The sequence below is a fragment of the Ochotona curzoniae genome, unplaced genomic scaffold (genome assembly GCF_017591425.1).
Source record: "Ochotona curzoniae isolate NIBS_2020 unplaced genomic scaffold, NIBS_Ocur_1.0 contig_48, whole genome shotgun sequence".
In the NCBI taxonomy this organism is placed as follows: Eukaryota; Metazoa; Chordata; class Mammalia; order Lagomorpha; family Ochotonidae; genus Ochotona; species Ochotona curzoniae.
In genome coordinates, this window is record NW_024466391.1 from 2,468,748 (window position 1) to 2,491,928 (window position 23,181).

Sequence of the window (23,181 nt, forward strand, 5' to 3'; positions counted from 1 at the left end):
GCCTGCGCTCGGCGGGGCGGGGACGGCGGCTGCGGCCGCCCCTCTCCCCCGCCCCACGCTGCTAGGCGCGGCCGCGCGCGCCGCGCCGGCTCAGTGGAGGCGCGCGGAGCCAGGAGGGCGCGGGCGCGGCGGGAGGCGAGCGGACCGAGTGCGCTCTGCCCGGCACCACCTGCTTGCCCGCGAAGCGCGAGGGGCCTCGCAGAGCCCGGGACTAGCGCAGGGCGCAGAGAGGGCCAGCGTCGGGAGCCTGAGCCGAGCCCCGCTCCCTGGGGCGCGCAGTCTGGACGGCGGCCCCCTCCCCTGTCTCGCGTGCCCTCTCTCCGCCGAGGGCTCCTTCCCCTCCGTCCCTGCCTGGATTGCAGCCGGGAGGCACCCACCCGCCATGCACCTCAACAGCTCCGGGCCCAGCGCCCCCGGGGCCGACCTCTTCCCGCGCCCGCAGGTGGAGCTAGAGGCGGCGCTGCCGGCCCCAGACGCCGGCAACAGCTCGGCCAACGGGTCTGAGTGCGCCCACGCGGCGCCCGGCAGTCAGCTGGACGTAAACACCGACGTGTACTCCAAGGTGCTGGTGACGGCCGTGTACCTGGCGCTGTTCGCCGTGGGCACGGTGGGGAACGCGGTAACGGCGTTCACGCTGGCGCGCCGGAAGCCGCTGCAGAGCCTGCAGAGCACAGTGCATTACCACCTGGGCAGCCTGGCCCTGTCCGACCTGCTCATCCTGCTGCTGGCCATGCCCGTGGAGCTGTACAACTTCATCTGGGTGCACCACCCCTGGGCCTTCGGCGAAGCCGGCTGCCGTGGCTACTACTTCCTGCGCGACGCCTGCACCTACGCCACGGCCCTCAACGTGGCCAGCCTCAGCGTGGAGCGCTACCTGGCCATCTGCCACCCTTTCAAGGCCAAGACCCTCATGTCCCGCAGTCGCACCAAGAAATTCATTGGCGCCATCTGGCTGGCCTCGGCGCTGCTGGCCCTGCCCATGCTGTTCACCATGGGCCAGCAGCACCGGGGCTCCGACCACCAGCATCCGGGCAGCGTGGTGTGTACCCCCATCGTGGACACCGCCACGGTCAAGGTGGTCATCCAGGTGAGCGTCCAGCAGATGTCCCAGGGCACCAGGCCAGGTGTCTCGGGGGTGTCCGTGGCCCTTGTGGTGGGGCAGGGGGCGTGTCCAGGGGGCTGACGGGGGCTGGGGACAGTCCCAGGGGCAGTCCAACCCGCTTCCCACCCTGCCATGCAGGGTAGTCAGGCCTCAGCCCTTACCCCTGCGAGGGTGACTGCAGTCCTGGTCTCTGTCCTCCCTGAATGGGCCTCAGTGGACCCCGGAGTGTCCCGTAAGTCGGGTCACCATGTGTGTGTGCTGTCTGTAGAGGGTCCCTTTAGGTCAGCTTCTCTAAGGGCTACCCTGTTGGGGGCTCAGGTCCCCCAGCTGCCCGCCCCAGCTCAGACTTCAGACTTGGAACTGATCGAGTTGGCCTCGGGCTTCCTGTCTGTGCAATGGGATAATCATAGCAGCTGAGACCGTGGGAGTTCTCTGGGATACAGAAGCCTGCGCTGGCCTACCATTGCTGCCTCCAGCCGCGGGACCCCTGGCTGGAACGGCTGTCCTGATCAGGGGAGGGTCCTGAGACATGAAGAAAGCCGGGCCCAGTGGCAGGATGGAAGGCTCACAGGACTGAGGAGGGGCCAGAGGCAGGCAGGGCCGAGGTGGCCTTGAGTGGCACCCTGGCCCATGGGGGAGTGGCTTGTAGTGTCACAGGTGGGTTGGGGAGACAGAAGAGCAGCTGTCCGCACGTGGTTGGCCTCTCTGTGCTATACAGTGGGTGCGGTGACGGCAGTGGCCAGTGGGGTCTGTTGCCTGCCTTTTTGTCACTGGGTCCTGCCTGACCACTGAGGCAGCTGTAGGAACGGAACCGGCTTGGGGTCTCCGTACCCCCCATCGGACAGTCCCTCTAGAGTCCAGCTCCCCGCAGCCAGCCCGGGCACTGCAGGGAGAAGTAGGGCAAGGCCTCCCATGCCCCCAGGCTTTCGCCTTTCCCAGACTTACCCAAAGGGCTGCCCACAGCCAAGTTGGGGCCTCCCCCGTCTGCTGGGGGAGACCATGTGGGCACCCTCCAGCTCTGGCTGAGCTGCCCCTGGGCATGTCCCTGCAAGAACTGGCCATGAGCAGAAGTTGTCTCCCAGCTGCTGCTCCTGTGGTATGGTCAGCCTTGGCTGAAGGAGGCAGAAAGTTCTGTCTGCCTGGTAGACCTGGGCACAGGTTCCTTGTCCTGACACGCCCGGCCTGAGCAGGGCTGGGTGCGAACGAGGACGCAGGCGTCGTGGCGTCCTGAGGGCCATGGGGTGCAGCCACCCGTACTGTTAGGCAGGCCTCCCCACCCCAGTGGCAGGGCCAGCAGCCAGGAAGCCCTGTGCCATCTGAGCCTGGAGCCATCACTTTTCAGCAGGCTGCCAGGGGTGGGGTGGGGCTGGCACAGGTGGCCAACAGGACCCAAGAGCTGCGTCATAGCCTTGTCAGTCCCACAAGCTGGGCAGGCAACAGGCAGCCCTGGCACCAGGGCACAGGTGCTCGCCTGAACTTCAGGGAAGAGGAAGGCAGCTCACTGCCCCACTCCCAGTGTCCGCTCTTCTGGCCACAGCCCAGCCTGGCCTGGCCAGTCCGCTGCTTGACTGCTCTCAGCTCTGCCATGTGCTGCGGCAGTGGCCTTGGGCTTGTCCCTGTGCGCCTTGTTCCCACGTGTCCAGTTCCCACGGGCTTGCTGTCAGTGCTGGCCAGGTTCTCCTGTGTGCACCTCGCAGGTGGGATGCTGGCACACTGGTTCCCACCGGCTCAGTGTCCACATCCTCTGCTTTTCCCTGAGTCCTGCCACCTCCGTGCTCAGAGCTGGGGCCAGGGCCCCCCACGAGACTGGCTGCTGCTGGCATCTACAGACAGCCACGGTTGTGGGTGCCAGAGAAGTTAGAAAAGGAGGAACAAGACTCTTGTGGATTTTAAACAGGATCAAACATACCCTGCGGCTTGCTGAAAGGCTGAGCTGAGGGCTGGAGGAATTATAAAAACAATGTTGCAAAGGATACACAGTGGAGGGTTGCTGCTCCATCCCTGAGACGGCTTGTTTGCATTTAGCCATTCTTAGCCTTCCCTCTGCTAAGGGTGAATTTATTGTAAAAATTTAATAACTGCTTTGATGGGCGTAAAGGTTAGGAGTGTTCCGGGAGAGTTTTGTGTTCTGGTAACTCCAGAATGGCTCCTGTATTAGCTCAAGCTGGACATGGCTGGGGAGCACACGGGCTGCCCCTGCCGGCTGTGACTGCTCACAGACCCGCTGCTGGAGGCCCTGAGAGGCCCGGGTGTGTCGGCTCCCGTGGTCCGGCGGGCCGAGGGCAGCCGTCCAGGTCGGGCTGGCCCCCGGCCAGCGTTGGGCTTACCTCTCCATCAGTGTCAGGCCCAGCGCCCGGGAGGAAGTGGCTGTCAGGACCGCTGTTTATCACCTGGGGCCGAGGGAGAAGCTGGCAGGGCTGGGACCCTTTGGATCTCTGTCATCGGTCCCCCTCCAGCCCTGCTGCCGCTCCTGGCTCCTGGGTGTCTTGCAGCAAGGGGAGGGGTCCTCTGCAGTGCAGGGCCCCCTGGGGCCGTGACAGTCGGCAGCTCAACTCGCCTGCTGCTCCAGCAGGCAGCCCGGGAACCTGGCTTCCCACGAGCCTGGAGCAGCAGCTCAGCCGATGGTGGCTCCTGGCTGCCTCCCGACAGCCTTTTGGGAAGAAGCTGTCCTCCCCATGGTGCACAAGAGACTCCAGTGGGAGCGCCGGCCCTGCCGACCCAGACACCCCAAGGGTGTGGGGAGCAGCACGAGTTCATTATTCCCCTACCCCGGGCTGGGCAGGTCAAGTCCAGCTCCAGCTGTCAGGGCTGTACACAGCCTGCCCAGCACCCCAGCCGGTGCTCCGTGCCTACCCAACACCACTGCCAGACCCCTGCCACTGCCCGGCACTCCCGCCGGCCCCATGCTACTCCTTCAGAGCGGCTCTGGACACTGCCACCTGTGCCCCAGCGTCCCTCTGCCCCCTCATCCCAAGTTCTCCAGACCTCACTGTCCCACTAACACACACAGATGCTGAGCGGCCCTGGCCACCCCTTGGCAGGGCAGAGAAGGGGAGAGACAGGCTGGGGATGCACTGTCCCTCCTCCCAGCGGCCTCCCCAGGACAGACTCTGGTCTGACCACCCCAGCATTCCGCTCTGCTCTGGCCACAGCTCCCCATGCAGGGCTGCGGGACCCTCAGCATCCGCCCCCCTGGATGTGAAGACCACCCTTCCCACCAGCAGCAGCTGTGGCCACCCAGGCTCCAGCAGCTCGCAGGGTCAGGGCTCCGTGCGTTGCTCTCAGGGTTTCCAACCACTCATCCGCTCCCGTTGCTTTAATCTGCAGTTGGCAGATGTGTGCTGTGGGGCTTGTGCGTTTTATCTGCTGCCTAGCTCTTCTGTTCAATTTTAAAACCAGTTGTTTGTTCTTTTGTTGAGTTTTAAGATTTTTTTATTTTTCTTTGTTTGGAAGGCAGAGAGAGAAAGGGGTGGAGAGAGAGACTTCCTGTCTGGAGGTGGCGCTGTCCTGTAACGGGTAGAGCTGCCCGCTACAGCACTGGCATCCCATGTGGGCACCGGCTCATGTCCCAGCTGCTCCACTTCCAATCCTGCTCTGTGCTAACACACCTGGGAAGCAGCAGACCTAAGTGCCCCGGCCCTGCCCCCACGTGGGAGATGCAGCTGCACATGTTGGCTCCTGGCTTTATGGGGAGTGAAGCAGAGGACGGAAGAGCCGTCCCTCTCTTCCCCCAATCTTCTCCCTAGATGTTCCACCCCACAGGCAGGGCTGGGCCAGGCCAAGGCCGGGCGTCGGGGCTCAGGAGGGGTCTCCCACGTGGGCGGCAGGGACCCGGTGGGCCTGGGCCTCAAGTATGGCATTCCAGGAGGGCCGCGGGGTGCACAGGGTGTCGGTTGCCAGCCGCCTGGCCGCCCCTTGCTGGGTGCCACAGCCCTGGCTCACCCCCTAACAGTAAGGGGGAACTTTAAATTCAGTAAATGCCCTGATTTCTTCCAGCTTTTTCTTTCCCGGATTGAAAACCAGGCCCTGGTCCAGCGTTGCCTGGACATTTCTGCCGTGTTGTGAACCAGGAGTTGCACCGTCTCGTGTCTTACACGCAGGCCTGTGGCCCACTTGGAATTGACCCCCGAGTGCGAGCCGCCCTGCTGCTCCCAGCCGGCAGGAAAGGCCTGTTCTGTCTCGGAGGTCAGCCTGCACTCGGGCCGGCTGTCTGGGGGAGTCAGGCTGTGCTCACAGGTCTCCATGTGCTGGGACTTGGGCTGTACTCAGGGGTCCTGCTGTGCGGGGCCGGGGGGCCTGGCCACACTCGGGAGTCGGGCTGACTGCTCTCACGGTCTCTTCAGGCCCACCACGTGGACTCCCGGCGCTCTGCTCCTTCCCTCCCCTTTCTCAGGGCTGTCAGAACGTCCCTGGGAATTCTAAGGCGTAGCTTAGGGTTCACAATGAATTTTCACCCAATGTCCTGTCTTTGAAGCCCACCTTCATGGACCTGCTGCAGGCTCCGCCCGTGGGCGGGGTGCCGGGTGCTGCTTGACAGGCTGGGACACGCAAGAGCCGTGACGCCAGACGTCCTCTCACACGCGGGGTCTCACGCGGGGTCTCACGCGGGGTCTCACACGCGGGGTCTCACACACGGGGTCTCACGCGGGGTGTCTCACACGGGGTCTCACACGCGGGGTCTCACACGCGGGGTCTTTCACATGTGGGGTCTTTCATAATGATGGGGTTACACACACGGGCTTTCTCACACAGCACCTTTAACACACACGAGGTCTTTGTCTTGTGCACATGGGTCTGTCTGCACTCGGTTCTTTGTTCACACACGTTGCTGGAGTAAGTGCGTTCGCGCTAGACGGTTTTGTTTTCCCTCGAGGCCCGATGCCCCTTGCTGCTTCGTGTGTCAGGTTGCTTGTTTTAGAGTTTTGTGTGTGGAAGTCGGAGTTACAGAGAGGGAGAGAGTTTACTTCCGTTGGGTCACTACCCTCATGGCTGCAATGGGCAGGCCTGACTGGGTGCTTTTTCCAGGTCTCCCACACATGAGCTGTCTTCTGCAAGGAGCCAAATCAGCAGTGGGTCAGCTGGCATCGCGGGCAGCAGCCTCTCCAGCTGGCACTGCGTCCTGTGGGTAGCTGTGAGTCCCTGAACCTGTCGCTGGGCTTTCCACCACGGGCCGTCTGCAATCTCTTCTTGCCCATGACAGACTCGGTGCCCGGAGCTGACAGTGACACATGTGGACTCCCGGCTGATGGCCAACAGTGCGTTTATTAACAGCATCGGACTTGAAAGACGGGTGGTCACGTGGGCATCAGGGAGGGCTTTCGAGGAGTTTTCATTTCGATAGCAGCAGGGAGTCCCCTGAGATAGTTCTGTCGTTCCCTCCATCGGCTAGTTCCTGTCCCTGCCTGGGGAAGCCTCACTCGCACCTGTTCTCTAAACCTGAGGACTGGGTTCTTACCTGCTCTGGAAGCCTTCTGGCCCTGGCTCCACACCAGCAGGGGTCCCCACGTCCTCTCTTTAATCTATTGTTTTCCTGCAGCTCACTGTTTTGTTGCTTTTCAGCTGCGGGCCCTCCTTGCCCTACTGCTCACTTCAAGCTCAGAGTCCCTGCTGTGGGGCATGGATGTGGACGTGACACGGGTGTGGCATTGTACGGGCAGAGCATGGATGTGGGCGTGCTGTGGGTATGGGTGGCACAGGTGTGGGCATAGCATGGCGTGATGTGGTATGGTATAACATGGGTGTGGGCATGGTATGTGCGTAATGTGACATGGCATGGGTGTGGCATGGATGTGGGCATGGCATTTGTGTGGGTGTGGAGTGGTGTGACATGGGTGGGCATCGCGTGGGTGAGCGTGGCATGGTATGACATGATATGGACATCACGTGTGTGATGTGGTGTGACATGGTGTGGATGTGACATGAGTGTAGAAGTGACATGGTATGGGCATCGTGTGAATTGGGCATGGCATTCGTGTGGGTGTGGAGTGGCATGGGCGTGGCATGGGCGTGGTATGAGTGTGGGCGTGGCATGGTGTGGCATGGGTGTAGAAGTGACATGGTATGGGCGGCGTGTGGTTGGGTGTGGCATGTGTGGGCATGGTGTGGGCATGGGTGTGGGCATGGTATGGCGTGCATTCGTGTGGGCGTGGTGTGGGTGTTGCTGCCTTGGTGCGAGTCCTGCACTCTGTAGGAGCGTTCCGTGAACGAACACAAAGGCTGAGAAAAGGACACGGACGGCCTTGTTCAAAGCAGCCCCGTTCTCAGGCCTTCTCCCCGTGCAGTGGGACGCAGGCTCGGAGAGGGAGCAACTGAGGGGCAGAGGAAAACTGCGTGCAGGGTTAACCCTCATGACACGCATGCTGAAGCAGGTGTCGCCTCGGCCCTTCTTACACGAGGAATGTTGGCTGTGTCCGTCTTGGTCTAGCACAGGCTCTGCTGCCTCAGGGTCACGCCGGATCTTCTGCTGTCCTTTCTGGGTTCCAGTCTGAGGTCAGAGTGACACACTGAGTTCGAAGCAAGCTCCACCCTCCCTCATAACTGCGGCAACCATCACCCACTCCTCACATGCAGTGACTGGGGCAGGGCCACTGTGCTGGTGTGCGACAAGCACGCATGTCAGTGGCAGCCACAGGCTGCCTCCCGGCTGCAGGGGCCGGGGCTCTGGCGCAAGCTCCTATCTTTTTTTTTTAATAATAATTGTTTTTATTTTGTCAATCTTTACATAGTTAATTTGGGCAAAAAGGGTCAAGGGCTACAGGAAAGTGGGTAAGACTATTATTTCCATATTGTTTCCTTCATATATCTGAGGTAGAGGGGGATATTGAGGGAGAAGCCCCACCCGGTTTCCCACCCACCCCAAGTCCTGCATGTGGGGCATGCTCCGAGATACTCGTTGAAGTGGTTTCAATAGGTCACCAGTTTTGAAATTGCTGCCAGTCTTGCCTCTCCAAACACGATGAGATTGTTGAAAAATCCATTAATTGACATTGTCCATCATAGCGTCTCTATTTGCCCGGTTTTGTTGCCAACCTATAGCTGAGGTGGTTGATTAACTTGTTCCATCTTCTGTCCCTTCATGGTTTGGGTTCTGAGTCTGGCATTTCAATTGGGAAGATCGCCAAAGGAACTTCGTCTGAGGTGTTCCCAGGCCAGATACTTGTATGCACCAGCAAGCACAGGGCCCAGCACAGTCCATCACCCAGTCTGCTGGTAGTTGCAATTGCTGGGTTGGTTCTGTTTTCAGCCCTGCCTTCTACTGGAACCAATGGGTGTTGCAGTCCAGCCTGGTTCTGCACAGCACAAACTCGGTCTTCACCGAAACCAGTGGGAGCTGCATCCTGATGAGAGCAGCCCACAATAACCCCTACCAGGCCCACCCCCTACCCTGGTTTGCCAATATGTGTGGCAGACCAGTCCAATCTGACCCACATCCCCCCTGGCTCTCGTACATGGCAAATGGCATTGAAGCTTGGATCCATCTACCCAGCTCAACAGTCAAGCCTTCACGGGTGTGGTTGAGTGCCTCTCTGTCTAGCCACCCCAGCCCCCGCCCTAGTTCTCGTGCCCTCCCGTGGGAGTGGTAACCCAAGAGGGGGGAACCTACTATTTCCCTCCCAGGTCTCTCACTCCCGGATTTTGCACTTTCCAGGTGGTTCTGCAGTTTAACTTGACAGGATTAGCCCCCAGCGCCAGTTTCTGTCAGCTGATGCTACGGCTATGCACAAACAGCCCTCTCCCATTCTAATTGTAGGTTGCACCCATAGGAACAGCCCACCCATCCTGGCCTTTCCCTGATCTAGTCCACATGAGGCGCACAGGTGTTATAGCCCTGCTTAGTCTGGTCTGCCCCCATCCCAGCTCATGCTCTCCAGTGGGAGTAGCTGTCCAGCAGGGGAACCACCCCTTATTCCCCCGCTGGCTCTGTCCCTTCCCTTCCTGTTTCTCACGTGTGCTGGATGGGCACTGCAGTCACATCTGGCACAGTCAACCTTATCCTGGCAGTCTGTAGTGTGGACTGGTTTTTATCGCAACCAAACCTGGCTCGACCCTTACTCTGTTCTGGTGCTCGGATTTGCCAGTGATGACATTAACTGATCAGCCTGGTCGGCCCCCAATCCATGCAAGCTCCTATCTTGAGGAGACCCTGGGCTCTGGTTCCCACTTGCTGTGTACCCTCTTTAGGCCTAGCTGTCTGCTGAACAACCCGCGAGGACTGGGGGTGTGAGCATCCTGAAAGCGGCGCATGAAAGAAGCAAAGCAGACGTGGGCCTGTGCTGGGCCAGCAGAGACAGGATCCCAGCTGCCACCTGCCTGCTCTGCCCAGCGAGGCTGTGAGCTAGGTGTGGGCAGGAGGGCTCAGGGGACACTGCCTGGAGTCAGCCTGTCCCTGCCCGTGGATGTGCCAGTGAGGAGGAGTGGCATGAGGGGCTGCTGAGCCATCCTCAGAGCCAGCTGGCCCTGGGTGCCCGAGATGGCATCCTATGAGTGAGGGGGGTGACCCCTGCTGCCTGTGGGAGGGGTGTTCAGGGACTCACTGGGGTCCTCAGCTGACCTCGGGCTGTCCCTGTGGGCTCAGCTGCCATAGGTGAGGTTTATTGGCTGTTCTCTCAGGGTGGGATTGAGCTCCTTCCTGTGCTAGGGTGCTGGGGGACCCCTTCAGCCCCCAGGGTCCCTCCCCCACAGTGTCTTGTTCCAGCCCTAATCCTGTTGAGGGGCCAGGTGCTGGGCTGAGCGGGCAGCTCTGTGGTGGGCAATGACAAGGGGCAGCACCTTCACTGAGCCGCCCACACCATTACAGGGCAGGAAAACAGGACGCGGAGGGCGGAAGAGGCACAGGGGACAGGTGCCTGGTCCGGTCCTGCTGCAGCCTCCTAGCTGCTGGGCCCAGTCTGGGACTGCCAGACCACAGCAACCTCGCGGGCCCACGCCCGCCACTTGCTCATGGCTGAGGGTCTGAACAGCCTCCGGGAGCCACAGGCTCCATTCCATCCCAAGACCTGGCGTGCCCTGGCGTGGAGCTGAGGGCTTTGTGCAAGGCTTGGCTCCACTTTAATCCTTCAGGGTCAGCTTGGTGTTCGAGCGTGGGAGACTCACAAAGGCTCATTAGCCAACACGGCTGCCTGGCGTGGGTTCTGGCGTGGCCAGCTAGTGTCGGCTCTGCCAGGCTGGGCAGCCCACACAGGATGGACGCGGCTGCAAGGAGGGGTGGCACAGCACCCATCTGGGCGCTGTTCCCTTCCAAGAAGTGAGGCTGGAAGGGTGTTTACTGCAGGGCACTGAGGCAAAATCCCTTGCCACCAGCCACACCTGAGCAGGCCGAGGGAGTCTGCAGTGTCACCCACTACCACACGGCAGATGTCCTGCGGATTTGGGCTTCTGGTAGAGCTGTGTAGGTGAGGGCCATGCACAACTGGCTGGTCACTGCTGGAGTGGTGTTGGGAGCTAACAGGGAGGTCCTTTCCCAAGACTGCCATACTGGCCGCCTCCCCACTGCCCTCGTGCTCCCTGCTGGAGTTCTGGTGAAGGAGGGAGGCTGGTGCTGTGCCCAGGGACACGGGGAGGGGCGTGCCCCACAGCACCAGGAGCCAGGGCGCTGTCCGCAGTGCTGAAGCACCCAGCTGCTTGGGGCCCTGGCACTGGCCTGGCCTCTCCCAGGACAGAATGGGGAGGAGGAGGCAGCAAAGCTCACACACAAAAAGAGGGGCGAGCAGAGGCTGCTGGGAAAGTCAGGTTCAAGTGGTCACTGAAGCTCCAGACCTGCTGCTCCCCAAGGGAGGTGAGGGCGGCCTCAGCCCCTCACCCCACCCCAGGCCACACTGAACAGGCCCAGGGCCCTGCACCCGTCTGCCCCCGGTCTACGCCTCGGGAACTTGCTGGACCTGCCTGTCCTCTTCTGTGAATGGATAGTAAGGACGCGACTTGGGTGGGGCTCAGGGCTCTTGGGGGCTGCACCTGCTTGTACGGTCCTTGCTGTAGCATCCTAGCAAACTCTTATGGAAATCCTCCACTAGTGCCCGGCCTGTGTGTTAGCTCCTGCACCTCTCATCTCAGGAAGTGGGAGCTGGAGGAACTCAGAGGGAGTTAGGGGAGTCAGCGGGAGTTGGAGGGAGTCAGCGGGAGTTGGAGGGATCCCAGGCTCCCACTTGCGCCGTTGGGTGCTGAGCCCTTGCTGGCCACAGGCTCATGGAGCAGGGAGCTGCCCTGTCCCTCTGCAGCCCACTCTTTCTCTCCATATCCCGCCCACCCACTGACTCAGGAAGGTGGGAGCATCCTAGGACTCCATGCTGATGGCAGCCATGACCTACCCTGGACCATCGCAGCAGCTGCTCCTTGGCGGTGACCGAGGGCAGAGTAAGGCTTAGGGACAAAGTGACGTCCAGGCTGGCTGCCCCCATTTAGGGTCCCCAGTGCCTTGTGAGGCTGGCTGCCTGTTCTGCGGCCTATCCAAGCAGTGAGCATCAGGCTGTTCCCAGGCTTGGCTGCCCATGCCCTATGGCATCGCCATTCACAGCTGGGCCAGAGATGGTTGGTTGCAAGGAGCCCAGGCATCTGCTGCAGTGCCAGCCCTGCTGGACCCGAGAGAGCCATTGTCCACCAGGTGGTTGGAAGGGGTTGCTGTGAGGCAGGGTGCCAGGCCAGCGGGGCCAGGCCTTTCTGCTGCCCTGAGCACCTGTGTCGCTGTCCCATGATACTGCATCCATACCCAGCAGGCCACCAGTTAGGAAATCAACGACTGCCCCTCCAGCTAGGGGAGATGGAGGAGGGTACACACAGTGGACCATCAGGGGTGTGTGACTGGCCATGACCAGGGGCTGCCCTGCCCATCTGCCAGTGTGCCGCCTGCCCTGTGTCTGTGGGGTGAGGTCACACCCCTTCTGGCTGCCCTCACACACTTCTTTTCCCTCTCCCCCACCCCGCCCCAGGAGACTGACAATCCCCTCCCCCACCCTGGGTCCCTGTGCTGGGACTCGCTGCCAGCCAGTGCCCTCCAAGACCTACCCGTCTTGCAAGCTGAAACCATCACCTCCCACACAGCTTCCCTTGTGCCTCTAGGGGTGGGGCGGCCCTGGGGCTCCCAGTCTCTGCCTTCAGGCTCTCTGCTGTCCTTGCACAGGGCCACAGGCGTCACAACAGCAGTGTGTGGGGTGTGTGGGGACCTCATGCTGGGCTGCACGCCAGGGGTGCCCCCAGTGCTGTCAGCCCGGAGCTCCTGGCGGCGTGGGCACAATGGGGCAGTGTGGGCGCACTGGGGAACCAGCCCTGACCCGACGCCTGTCCTCCACCCTGCAGGTCAACACCTTCATCTCCTTTGTGTCCCCCATGGTGGTCATCTCCGTCCTGAACACCGTCATCGCCAACAAGCTGACGGTCATGGTGCGGCAGGCGGCCGAGCCAGGCCCCGTGTGCACGGTGGGGGAGCGGCTCGGCGTCCTCGGAGCGTCCATCGAGCCTGGCCGGGTGCAGGCCCTGCGGCACGGCGTCCGTGTGCTCCGTACGTATCTGCAGCAGGGGGCGGGGGGCGGGCAGTGGATGGGCGACTCTGCTTGTCTGTCCATTCCCTCACTCGTTTGAGACCTGGACGGAGTGTTGGCTCTGAGCAGCAGAGGTGGGCCTGGCTTGTGGGGACAGGGGGGACAGTGCCCTGTGTGCCCGGGCAGAGGGTGCTTTTGGTCACGGGCTTGGCGGGAGGTAGGAAGGGTGGGGGTCCCCGGGAGTTCCTCAGTGTTCATCTGCCGCCGCCCCTTCTGATCAGGGCTGGCTCCCCTCTGTGGCTGGGGCTCGCAGGGCCCCACTCTCCCTGCCTGGCCATGTGGAGCCACCTGGGCAGGCTTCCTGGACAGCCCAGAGATGGAGCAGAGCCACCAGGACCTCGCCTCCAGCACCACCAACCAGGGATGAAGGCGCGCACCTGGACATCCAGGTCCTTTAGCCACTGTACCCTGGCGGCTCCTTCCTGCCAGAGACACTGATGACTGCTCCAGCTAAGAGGGCTCCCCACTTCCCATGGCCTCGGCTGCCCAAGCCTCCCTCCCTCCAGCTGGACCAGGAGGCTCCCAGCCTCCACCTTGGGACATGCATGGGCACGGTGACCATGACTTTGTGAAACAGAACTATGATCCGCCCATGCCAGACATGCCTCACAAAGTTGGTCCCGTGTCTCCTGGCCCGGCCTCTCCTGGCCCGGCCTCTCCTGGCCCGGCCTCTCCTGGCCTGGCCTCTCCTGGCCCGGCCTCTCCTGGCCCGGCCTCTCCTGGCCTGGCCTCTCTTGGCCTGGCCCCTGTGCGTAGGTCAGCAGTCCCGTCTGAGGCCAGCAGTCCCGTCTGAGGCCAGCAGTCCCGTCTGAGGTCAGCAGTCCCGTCTGAGGGTATCTTGGCTGCAGGCGTTTAGTGAGCGCGCAGCTTCACACCATCCAGCCAGGGCACAGCGTCCACTCCCCAAGCCTCCCGGTTCTGGGAGCCAAGCTGCAGGTAGCTGGCCACAGCAGGTCTGCTGCAGGCTCTCTCTCCGCCGTCTGTCTGGGGTCTGGGTGGGCAGGCCCAGCCCCGCTCCATGGCCAGAGCCCTGAGCCCACACCCCTGCCCCAGGCGCCGTGGTCATCGCCTTTGTGGTCTGCTGGCTGCCCTACCATGTGCGACGCCTCATGTTCTGTTATATCTCGGACGAGCAGTGGACACCGTGAGTCCGGGGACCGGGCAGGGCTCCCCAGATTGTGGGTGCAGGGTGGGGGAGGGCAGGGCACACCCGGAGGGCGCTCTTGACTCCCTCACAGCAGCCCTCTGGTCACAGGAGGGTCCCCGCAAGCGCCCACCGAGGGTGCTGGGAACAGGTTGAGATTAGGCTGTGTGAAGGGGGCACGAGGCAGTCAGGAGGGGCCAGGATGGCTTCCCAAGGCCCCCACCCCAGCCCTGACACACTTCAGAACCGTGAGCTGTGTCAGCCCCCGTGGATTCTGCCATCCGGGGGACTGGCGACACAGGACCGGTTCTCACGGAGACTGGCCAGGAGTGCAGTGCCCGCCCCCTGCTTGCAACAAGCCAGAGGGACGCTCTGGGAGTCCTGACCCAGCGACAGCGTGTGTGCCAGCTGCTCCGGTGCTCAGTGTGTGCTGTGGGAGTCCCAGGCAGAGGGCGGCATGGACCCGCAGCCCGCCCGGCTGCCCAGGATCCTCACAACCCAGAGCCGGGGTGGGCGGCCTCCCAGACGCCCTGCCTGATGCTGCTGCCCACACAGGTTCCTCTACGACTTCTACCACTACTTCTATATGCTGACCAACACGCTCTTCTACGTCAGCTCGACCATCAACCCCGTGCTCTACAACCTGGTGTCTGCCAACTTCCGCCACATCTTCCTGTCCACACTGGCCTGCCCGTGTCCGCTGGGGCGGCGCAGGCGGCGGGTGCCAGCCCTCTCCAGGAAGGCCAACAGTGTGTCCAGCAGCCACACCTTCTCCAGCCACGCCACCCGCGAGACGCTGTACTAGGGCCTTGCAAGGTGGGGGGAGCCTGGGCGCGTGGGTCAGCCAGGGGCCAGCCGCCGGCTGGGGTGGCCAGGAGCCAGGGCCTGTGCCTTCTCAGCTTCGTCCCTCCCCGCATCTTGCTCGGCGCCTTGTGGAGCGCCAGGATGGCCCTGCCCCAGACTCCCAGGCCCTGACGCCCCAGCCAGCCGGGAGCAGCTGCTCTGTCCCCAGCTAATGGATGTGGTGGCCAGCCATCGTCACAGGCGCTGAGAGCAGAGGGAGCCGGACGGGGCTGCTGGGCCAGGGACGCTGGCCCTGCGCCGGCCTCCAGCTCAGGCTGGAGTCACCTCACCCCTGCAGCCACGGCCTCTGCCGTCCCCTCCCCTGGGCAGCTCCAGGTGAATCCCCTCTCTCCACCCACACCCCAGTGCCCCAAGAGACCCAGGGGCCTGCACTCGGCTGCCCTCGCCCGTGTGGCCTTGTCCAGGACAGGGTGGATGTGTGGGTACCTGTGCCAAACAGTAGAGAGACCACAAGAGCTGGGGACACAGCATGGCACACAGGAGGCCCGTCCTGGTCCCAGCCTGGGTAAGGCTCTTGCTGATTCGGCTTCCCCACCCGTGGGCGCTGCGTGTGGCCCCTCAGGCCTGTGCTGGGGGCCGGCGCACCCCCACCGTGCCCTGCAGTCCCAGCAGGAGCGCGCAGGAGGGGTGACAGATGCCGTCCGCTTCAGAGCGAGGTCCCGGCCTCGATGGGCCAGAGCATCCCAGGCGTGGGGGGTCCCCAGCCTTGAGTCCCCCCTCGAAGAAACAGTCCCATGTCCCAGCCCCTCGGCCACATGTGGGCCCTGGAGGATGCAGCTTGGGAGCAGCTTACCCCCAACCCTGCAGCCCCGGGCAGCACCTCTTCCACGCCTCTCCCACCTCTGCCACTCTTCCACGGCACTGCAGTCTCTCTTCCTGTTGGCACGTGCCTACCACCCCTCCCTCGGTGCCACCCGGTCAGCGTCCTTAGCCACCGGGCAGGTTATGCGTGACTAGAGGCCGCTGTGGCCAAGGTGACTCCTGGGACGTCCCACCCCATCCCATAGCCGAGGCCTTCCCAAGCACCTGCCAACCGGAGGCCTCTGACCACAGCAGCCCCTCCCCCACACCACGGACCACCCTCCCATCTTCCCAATAAAGGAAATTGGACACGCGCTGACTGCCAGGGACCTGCGCGTGTCCACCACGTCTCTGTTTGGGAGCACGTGCTCGCTGGCCTCCCTCCGAGGCTGGGAGCGCTGGGGCTGGTGGGCTCGTGCCGGGGCCCCGCCTCCTCAGCCAGCCCAGGTGTTGCAGTCAAGGGCCCCTGGACCTGGTGTGACCTTGGCAATGGAGGTTGCTAGCCCTACTCCAGGCTCCTGTCAGACTCCAGCGCCACACCAGCTCCCCCAGGGTGGGCGGCTAGAGCAGGGAGGGTCAGAGGCTGGGTCTGTGCTGAGGCAGTCCTAACCGAGGGGGCCTTAATCGACCACCCCACCCTGGAGCTTGTGCCCCCAGTGCAGTAGGGTACCCTGAGCCTTCCTCGCCCACCTTCCTCAGTCACCCTCCACTGCTTTGTCCCGCAAGACCCTCTCCCCCGACCTGGCTTTCTTGGAGCTGGCATGGCGGCCCTCTGCCAGGCTCCAGCCCCTACAGGCAAGTCTGGTGGCTGCCATCACCCCAAGGGTTGGGGCCTTGCAGACACACACGCACACGCATGTCATGGGGTGGAGTTTCAGGCCCGTCCTGGAGGCTGGCAGCCCAGACATGGCCACAGTCTGATGCTGTTCCCACCCCGGGCGACCCTCCCTGCCAGGGGCCCTCTGTCCCGACCCTCGCTGCAGCCCTTGTTGCTAGACAAGGAGGGAATTCCCTGCAGTTCAGCTTTCTCTAGGGACAGAGAAGCACGCATGGCTGCACCGGGAAAGCTCCTGTCCCGCCTTCCTGCCTCCCCGCCATTCCCAGGGAGCACCATGGAAACCGAGTCTCGGCCAAGTGCTTGAAACGGAGCTGCTGGATGGAGCATGGCTGTGGAGGCAGGGCAGGCAGGACAGCGGGCGGGAGCGGGGCACAATGCCAGGGAGCGAGGGCGCCTGCTCACGTGCATACAGCCACACTGGCAAGGGAAGCTGGCCCAGAAGCTCCCAGGTTTAGTCAGCCTCCTGCAGAGCTCAGAGACCAGGGGCACCTCCTGCAGTACCTGACCTTGTCCTGGCACCTCCCTGAGAATTGCACGATGCCAGATGCTGGGTGTGGTCCTCTGGGGCACAGGACCAGTGTGGTCCACAGGGCATGGGGGCAGGTTCTGAACATTGGCACACACCTGTGCTCCTGGCAGGAGTGGGCTGGCGCCCAGAGGTCAGCTTTAGCAGAACAGCCCCCTGCACGTGCCCCTGGGGCTCTGGCATGGTCAGGGGCTGGTTCTCCCCATTCCTCCCCTAGGGCCCCTCCCCTCCTTGGGGCAACAGCTAGAAGAGAAGCAGGGGACGCTGACCTCTGGGCCCCGAGGAGGAGGGGGGTCCATGAGGATCTGGTGGTGGGAAGGTGGGCACCTGAGGTGTGTGGAACAGAAGGCAGCTTTGACACCCGGGGGCAGCCCTCCAGGGCCCACGGCAGGCGGACGGGGAGAGAAGGGCAGGTGAGGGGTGGGCGTCTGGCAGCCCCGGGCCACCATATCCCACATCCAGGGCTGGGGCTGAGTCTGCTTCCTGCAGGTGCTTGCCCCGCGAGGCTCCAGAGTGTGGTCTCTGTACCACCAGGGCACCCAGCCCGTGGCCTGGCCTAGCCCTGCCCAGCTCTGGTTGGGTCTCTACTCCTCAACGAAGAGTAGCTGGCTGAGCTGGGGCAGCTGGAGTGGGGTGATGTCCAGGTGAGGTGGTACCTGCTCTCCAGGACTACGCAGAGAAGTGCTTGACCCCAGCGTCCAGCCGGCTGGGATGGGACGCGCCTGGAAGGAAAGGACAACGCGAGGGCCTCGGGCAGCTGGGCGCACCTAGGGCAGCCCCCGGGCCACACCGCAGTCCCTGCCACCCTGGATAGACACCAGGGCTAACCCAGCCCGAGCCTCTCCCGGAGGACAGCGCCCCAGGGGGCCACCGGAGGGTGGGGACAAACCAGGCGTCGTGGGAGGGTTTCCACTTGCCTGCACCAAGCAAGCCCTAAGCTGGGAAGAGCTGAACCCTCACCCGACTCAAATAACCCGTCACCAAGGTCTCTTACCCAGGACCTGTGAACCCCTCACCCGGCACCCCTGACCCCTCACCCAGCACCCCTGACCCCTCACCCGGCACCCCTGACCCCTCACCTGGAACCCCTGACCCCTCACCCGGCACCCCTGACCCCTCACCTGGAACCCCTGACCCCTCACCCGGCACCCTTGACCCCTCACCCGGCACTCCTGACCCTCACCCGGCACCCCTGACCCCTCACCCGGCACTCCAGACCCCTCACCCGGCACCCCTGACCCCTCACCTGGAACCCCTGACCCCTCACCCGGCACTCCAGACCCCTCACCCGGCACTCCAGACCCCTCACCCGGCACTCCTGACCCTCACCCGGCACCCCTGACCCCTCACCCGGCACTCCAGACCCCTCACCCGGCACCCCTGACCCCTCACCTGGAACCCCTGACCCCTCACCTGGAACCTCTGACCCCTCACCTGGAACCCCTGACCCCTCACCTGGAACCCCTGACCCCTCACCCGGCACCCCTGACCCCTCACCTGGAACCCCTGACCCCTCACCTGGAACCTCTGACCCCTCACCTGGAACCTCTGACCCCTCACCCGGCACCCCTGACCCCTCACCTGGAACCCCTGACCTTCACACGCCCCGGCCTGAAGACAGATGGGCCCCCAGCCTCAGGCAGACCTGCTGGCTCTGCCAGGTGCCCTTGACAGCCAGGGCGGACCATGCCCCACCAGGGGGCAGAGCTGTCCTTGCACCCACTGGCTGGGCAGACATGTCCTCCCCGTCCTGCCCTTCTCTCTCTCACTCCAGCGTGAGGGTGTCCACAGAGGCCTTGGCCCTCCCTTGGCTTATTCAGGGCCCTCCAGGCCGCAGGCCATCAGGAACTAAGCGGCAAGTCACGTAGAACCCAGCAACCGTGGGGCGGCCCACAGCACAGCCGCCCCTCCCCGGGGTCTGCAGCTGCGGGACCCTAGCCCCACTCCACAGGAACCCACGTGAAGGGTGGGGCCCCCCTCAGGGTCCCCCTGGGTTCCCCCAGACTGGGCCCTGCTGCACCACCCTCAGTCTTGCCCCACACTTGTGCCACAGCTGCCTGGGCGGGAGGCACACAGCGTGTGTAGTGTGTGGTGTGAGGCCCAGGTGGGGCATGTTGGGTACATGTGGCGTGTTGCATGCGTGACGTGTGCTTGGCCACAGGGTCGAGGTGAGAAACACTGGCATCCTGAGCACCTCTGCTTGACAGAGGACACAGCCATGCTGGCTGCCAGAGCCCTGAGAACTCACCGCGCAAGGGCACTGCAGGGCCGGGGATGCTGCCCCTCCCAGCGCCTGCAGCGGTGCCCTGCTGGCCTCTGAGTCGGCTGTCCCACGCCTGCCCGCAGCCTGCCCTGGGTGCCAGCTCTGTGGGTGGAAAACTTTCCCGTTCCATGTGAAGCGCTCACTTGCATTCGGAAGTGAAGCTTGTAAAGTGACAGCCCTCAGGAGCCCCCTCCGACAGATGGCCAGGTGGCACCAGCTTCCCGCTCCGCTGCCAGCCATCCACACTGCCAGCCACCCACCCCCTGCCAGCCATCCACACACTGTCATTCAGACGCTGCCTGCCACTCCCCCTTCTCAGGTGGGCATGACCCTGTCAGGGACAGAGGTAAAGTCACCCTGTCCCTGCCCCGTGTGTCACAGAGCCTGGGGCACCCACCCTGAAGGACCTCCCCGCATGGACACAGGGTGACAGCAGCCTCCACGTGGCAGGTGGACCTGACCCGTCCAGACCCTCAACCCACTCTACCCTTCTCATGATCTCCCCACTTGGAACCCCAGGATATAGGTTCTCCCTACTCCTGCCCCCCAGCTCCGCTTAGCTGTGAAAGACAGGCCCCAGCATTCCCAGGGTGCATCTCTGCCCCGCAGCTGCCTCACAACAATCCACTTGCCACATCCCCACAACCCTGCCACGTGCCCCTGGAGTCCAGCAGCCCCGCCCCCACCCCTAGCATCACCCCAACAGGCAGGCCTGACGTGGGGAGGGGTCTGGGAGGAAAGCCTTGGGGGCGGGTGACAGGGGTCCTCGTGTGACCACTCTGCCTTGAGCCCCCAGCCCCAGGCGCACAGTGGCGTGAGAGGGGTCGGAGGGCTGTAGGCACCACAGAGTCGCCCAGTCCTAGCAAGCAACGCCCCCAGGAGGCCCCACGTGCAGGGAACCCCGGAAGGCGTTCCCAGATCCGGACGTCCATAGCTGCTTTAGCCATCTACCCCACTGTGCTGGTCCACACACTCGCCAGCGGCTCTTCCACCTGCTGGTTCGTTTTCCAAATGCCTGTAACAGCCCTGGCTTCACAACCCCACCCCCACCTGGCCATTGCTGGGCGGCAGCGCCTGGGACCCCCTACTATGAGACCCACCCCCAGGAGACAGGACACCACCTGCCCCTGTCCCCTGAAGGTCCCACACCCATTCTCCCAATGCTGCTTTCTGAACCCCTCCTGCAAGGTGCCCAGCTACACCTGAGCCTGTGTTCAATGGGTTGGCCTGTGTCAGGTCCCTGTCGGGGCTGGCCAAGTTCAATTCTGTGGCTCTGGGCAGAGTGTAAGCCGCCCCCCCCGCACATGGCCCCAGAGTCCTGCTGCCAGCACAGGTGACCCCCAGAAGGCCTTGGCTGGGCTCCCTTCAGACTGGCCCGACCCTTCACTGCCCCCCAGCACCAGCCAAGGCTTCCATGCCTAGGAGACGCCCCGTGCCAGCCGAGTGCAGCTGCAGGCCTGGCTCCAGGCCTCTGTGGGCAGCTTAGGGGTGCCCCATGGCCAGCTTCCGGTGCCGGTGCCCCTCAAGCTGCTGGGGGCTGTCCCCCAGCAGGAAGCAGGGGGTCTGGGCAGAACAGGAGGAGGCTTGGATGGGGATGTTGGGGCGGAACCCCCACACCCAGTTGGTGCTTCCTCATCCAAGAGACCTCAGCCATGGGAGGTGCTACTGAGGCCCAGAGAGTCAGACTGGCCGGGCCAGGGGCTCGCACAGCAGGACGGAGCTCTCCAAGGTGGGGTGGGACTCTGTTCTGTCCAGTGCCTGCCAGGGGAGGACAGTGTGACCCAGGCGTGCCTGAACACAGCATGTGCATGGCCCAGGCCTGACCTTGACTCCTGCTGTGTCTGTGGTCTCTCCTGAGCTTGGTGGTCCTCCACAGTCCCCACCTGGCCCCTGTTTCTCTGCTCCTGGAGGTCCTGCCCCCTGCCTCAGCTGTGGTTGTTCCCAATGTCAGAGCTCAGCCTGGGGGTGACTTGGGCCTGTGCCCTGGGGTCACGCTGCCCAGGGCTCCCAGCAGCCCTCGGTTCCAGGGAGGGTCAGGGCCCTCTGCCTCCTCGAGTTCTCTGAACCCCTTTAGGAGGGGACCGGATGCTGGGCACACAGCGCACAGGCAGCCAGCGACAGCTGAGTGACAGGCCTGGTGCTTGGGTTCTGCCCCACCCCTGCCCCGAGAGGTCAGGAGCTTCCCCAGGGTCCCATGGCAGGAGGTTCCTGCATGCGGGGATGTAAGGAGAAGCCAGATGAAAACAGAAGGCACCCAAGGCAGGACGAGGTCCCCCCAGCAGCCACGGCGGGTCCCTGAGGCAGAAGCACCCCCACACCAGAGGCCTTAATCCCAGCTGCATCACCCATGAAAACAGGCAAATGGGTGGAGTTCCAGCAGCCAGGCAGGCAGGAGGGAGCCGCATCCCGCCCAGCTCACCCATGGGCACGAGTCTGAAGCCAGCAGGGCTGGTGTCTGGAGTGGCACTCGGGGGCTGGCGGGGGACAGACAGGCTCAGGGGTTGTAGCACAGATGTGGCGGCACGGTAGGCTGAGGGGCTAAGCACGGACGGGACTCCCCATCCTGGGCCTCAGGGAGTGATGTGAGCAGGGCAGTCCAGCTCGGAGGGTTCACTGCAGGACCGTGGGAAGCTGAGTCCATCAGGCGGTCGGAGTGCCAAAGGCGGCAACCCCTTCTCCCACTGCTCCCCCACCACACCCGGAGCCTTCCTGGGGTCATGCGGCCGGGAGGCACCCTGGACCCCAGGCCAGGACCCTGGTGGGCATGGCAGGCAGCAAGAGGGTGAGTGAGAGCGAGGCTGACGGGGTCTAGGCAGGCCCTGTCAGTGTCACTGTGTCCCTCGCGTCTGCTGTGTCCCCCCCTGCTGTCACCAGCATCCCCCGCTTCCCCCAGGTCCCCCATGTCCCCGCGTCCTGCAGGAGCACATGCCATTGGGATGCATGGCACAAAGGTGTGACAGGCACGGTGCGGCTCTTTAGCAAGGCCTGGTGGAATAGCTCTAAGTACCGCTGCCTCACCCCATCGTGTGGACACTCAGTCACCTCTCTGGAATTGCTGTTTTTCTGCAAATGTGAAATGATTTCCTGTACCTGGAAACTGATGTTATCCATCGTGTTTTAGCAACTCAAGACAACGACACACAGCTAAAAACATACAATAGTACAACTGAGCCTATATTGTATCTAAACACCTTACATGTGCCGACTTTTGTTCTAGAACTCATGCGTGATGTTCTCCATAAGAAATGGCTTGATAATGTCTTAGAACAGATGCCAGTCATGGAGGCACTGTTCACTGTGCAGCCGCAACGGAAGGATGGGTCACCTTGGCTGTCCACCGCGGGCAGCAGCAAGCACACGGGGCATCTTCTCACGGGAGACAAGTGCTGTGAGCCCCTGGAGGAAAGTGGTTTGAAACTTCTACCTAATCTTGGCATTTTATTTAAGGAAAAATTAAAAGATTTTAAAAAAAAGTTTCTTGTGAAGGCTTTTGGTTCCGAGAAAGGCTGAGCCACCCTGAACCCTCTCACTGCTGTTTAACAAAAGGACAAAAACAATTGAATCAGTATTAGGTGACGGTAGCTAGCGAATGAATGACAGCAAGATTTAATAAAAAAATCTATGATATATGCTCTTATACATTTCTTCCATTTACAAACTCTCCTTTTAATTTTGTATTCTTGATTTTTAAAGATTTATTTATTTTTATTGGAAAGGCAGATATACAGACAGGAGGAAAGACAGAGGAAGATCTTCCATCCGATGGCTCACCCCCCAAGGGGCCGCAACGGCTGGAGCTGAGCCAATCCGAAGCCAGGAGCCAGGAGCCTCCTCCAAGGTCTCCCTCTGCTGTCCTCCGTGTCCCCCCAAGTCCCATGTACCCCTGTGCTGTCCCCCCTGCACCCCCCATGTCCCTCTCTGCTGTCCCCTGCAGCCCCTGTGTTTTCCTCTGCTGTTCTCTGTGTCCCCCGTGTCCCCCATGCTTTCCTCCGTATCCCCCGTGTCCCCCTGTGCTGTCCCAGCGTGTCTCCTGTTCTGTCCCCCCCCGTGCCCCCTGTGCTGTCCCACTGTGCACCCTGTGCTGTCCCACTGTGCCCCCTGTGCTGTCCCAC

The 23,181-nt window shown here is 62.8% G+C and overlaps 1 protein-coding gene across 1 annotated transcript; it reads left to right on the forward strand.

Moving 5' to 3' along the window:
• The first annotated feature begins 382 nt into the window (after positions 1–382).
• NTSR1 (neurotensin receptor 1) lies at positions 383–14,582 on the forward strand. The gene is made up of 4 exons (XM_040988274.1): positions 383–1,087; positions 12,392–12,593; positions 13,687–13,777; positions 14,333–14,582. Exons 1-4 carry the CDS (start codon positions 383–385, stop codon positions 14,580–14,582), a joined length of 1,248 nt encoding a protein of 415 aa, XP_040844208.1.
• The last annotated feature ends 8,599 nt before the right edge of the window (positions 14,583–23,181 follow it).

What these genes read in the sequence shown, in the direction of transcription:
- NTSR1 (XM_040988274.1), top strand. Translation starts at nt 383, where the DNA reads ATGCACCTCAACAGCTCCGGGCCCAGCGCCCCCGGGGCCGACCTCTTC. An exon ending in CGGTCAAGGTGGTCATCCAG is followed by an intron (nt 1,088 to 12,391) that starts GTGAGCGTCCAG and finishes TCCACCCTGCAG; the next exon opens with GTCAACACCTTCATCTCCTT. An exon ending in GCACGGCGTCCGTGTGCTCC is followed by an intron (nt 12,594 to 13,686) that starts GTACGTATCTGC and finishes CCCCTGCCCCAG; the next exon opens with GCGCCGTGGTCATCGCCTTT.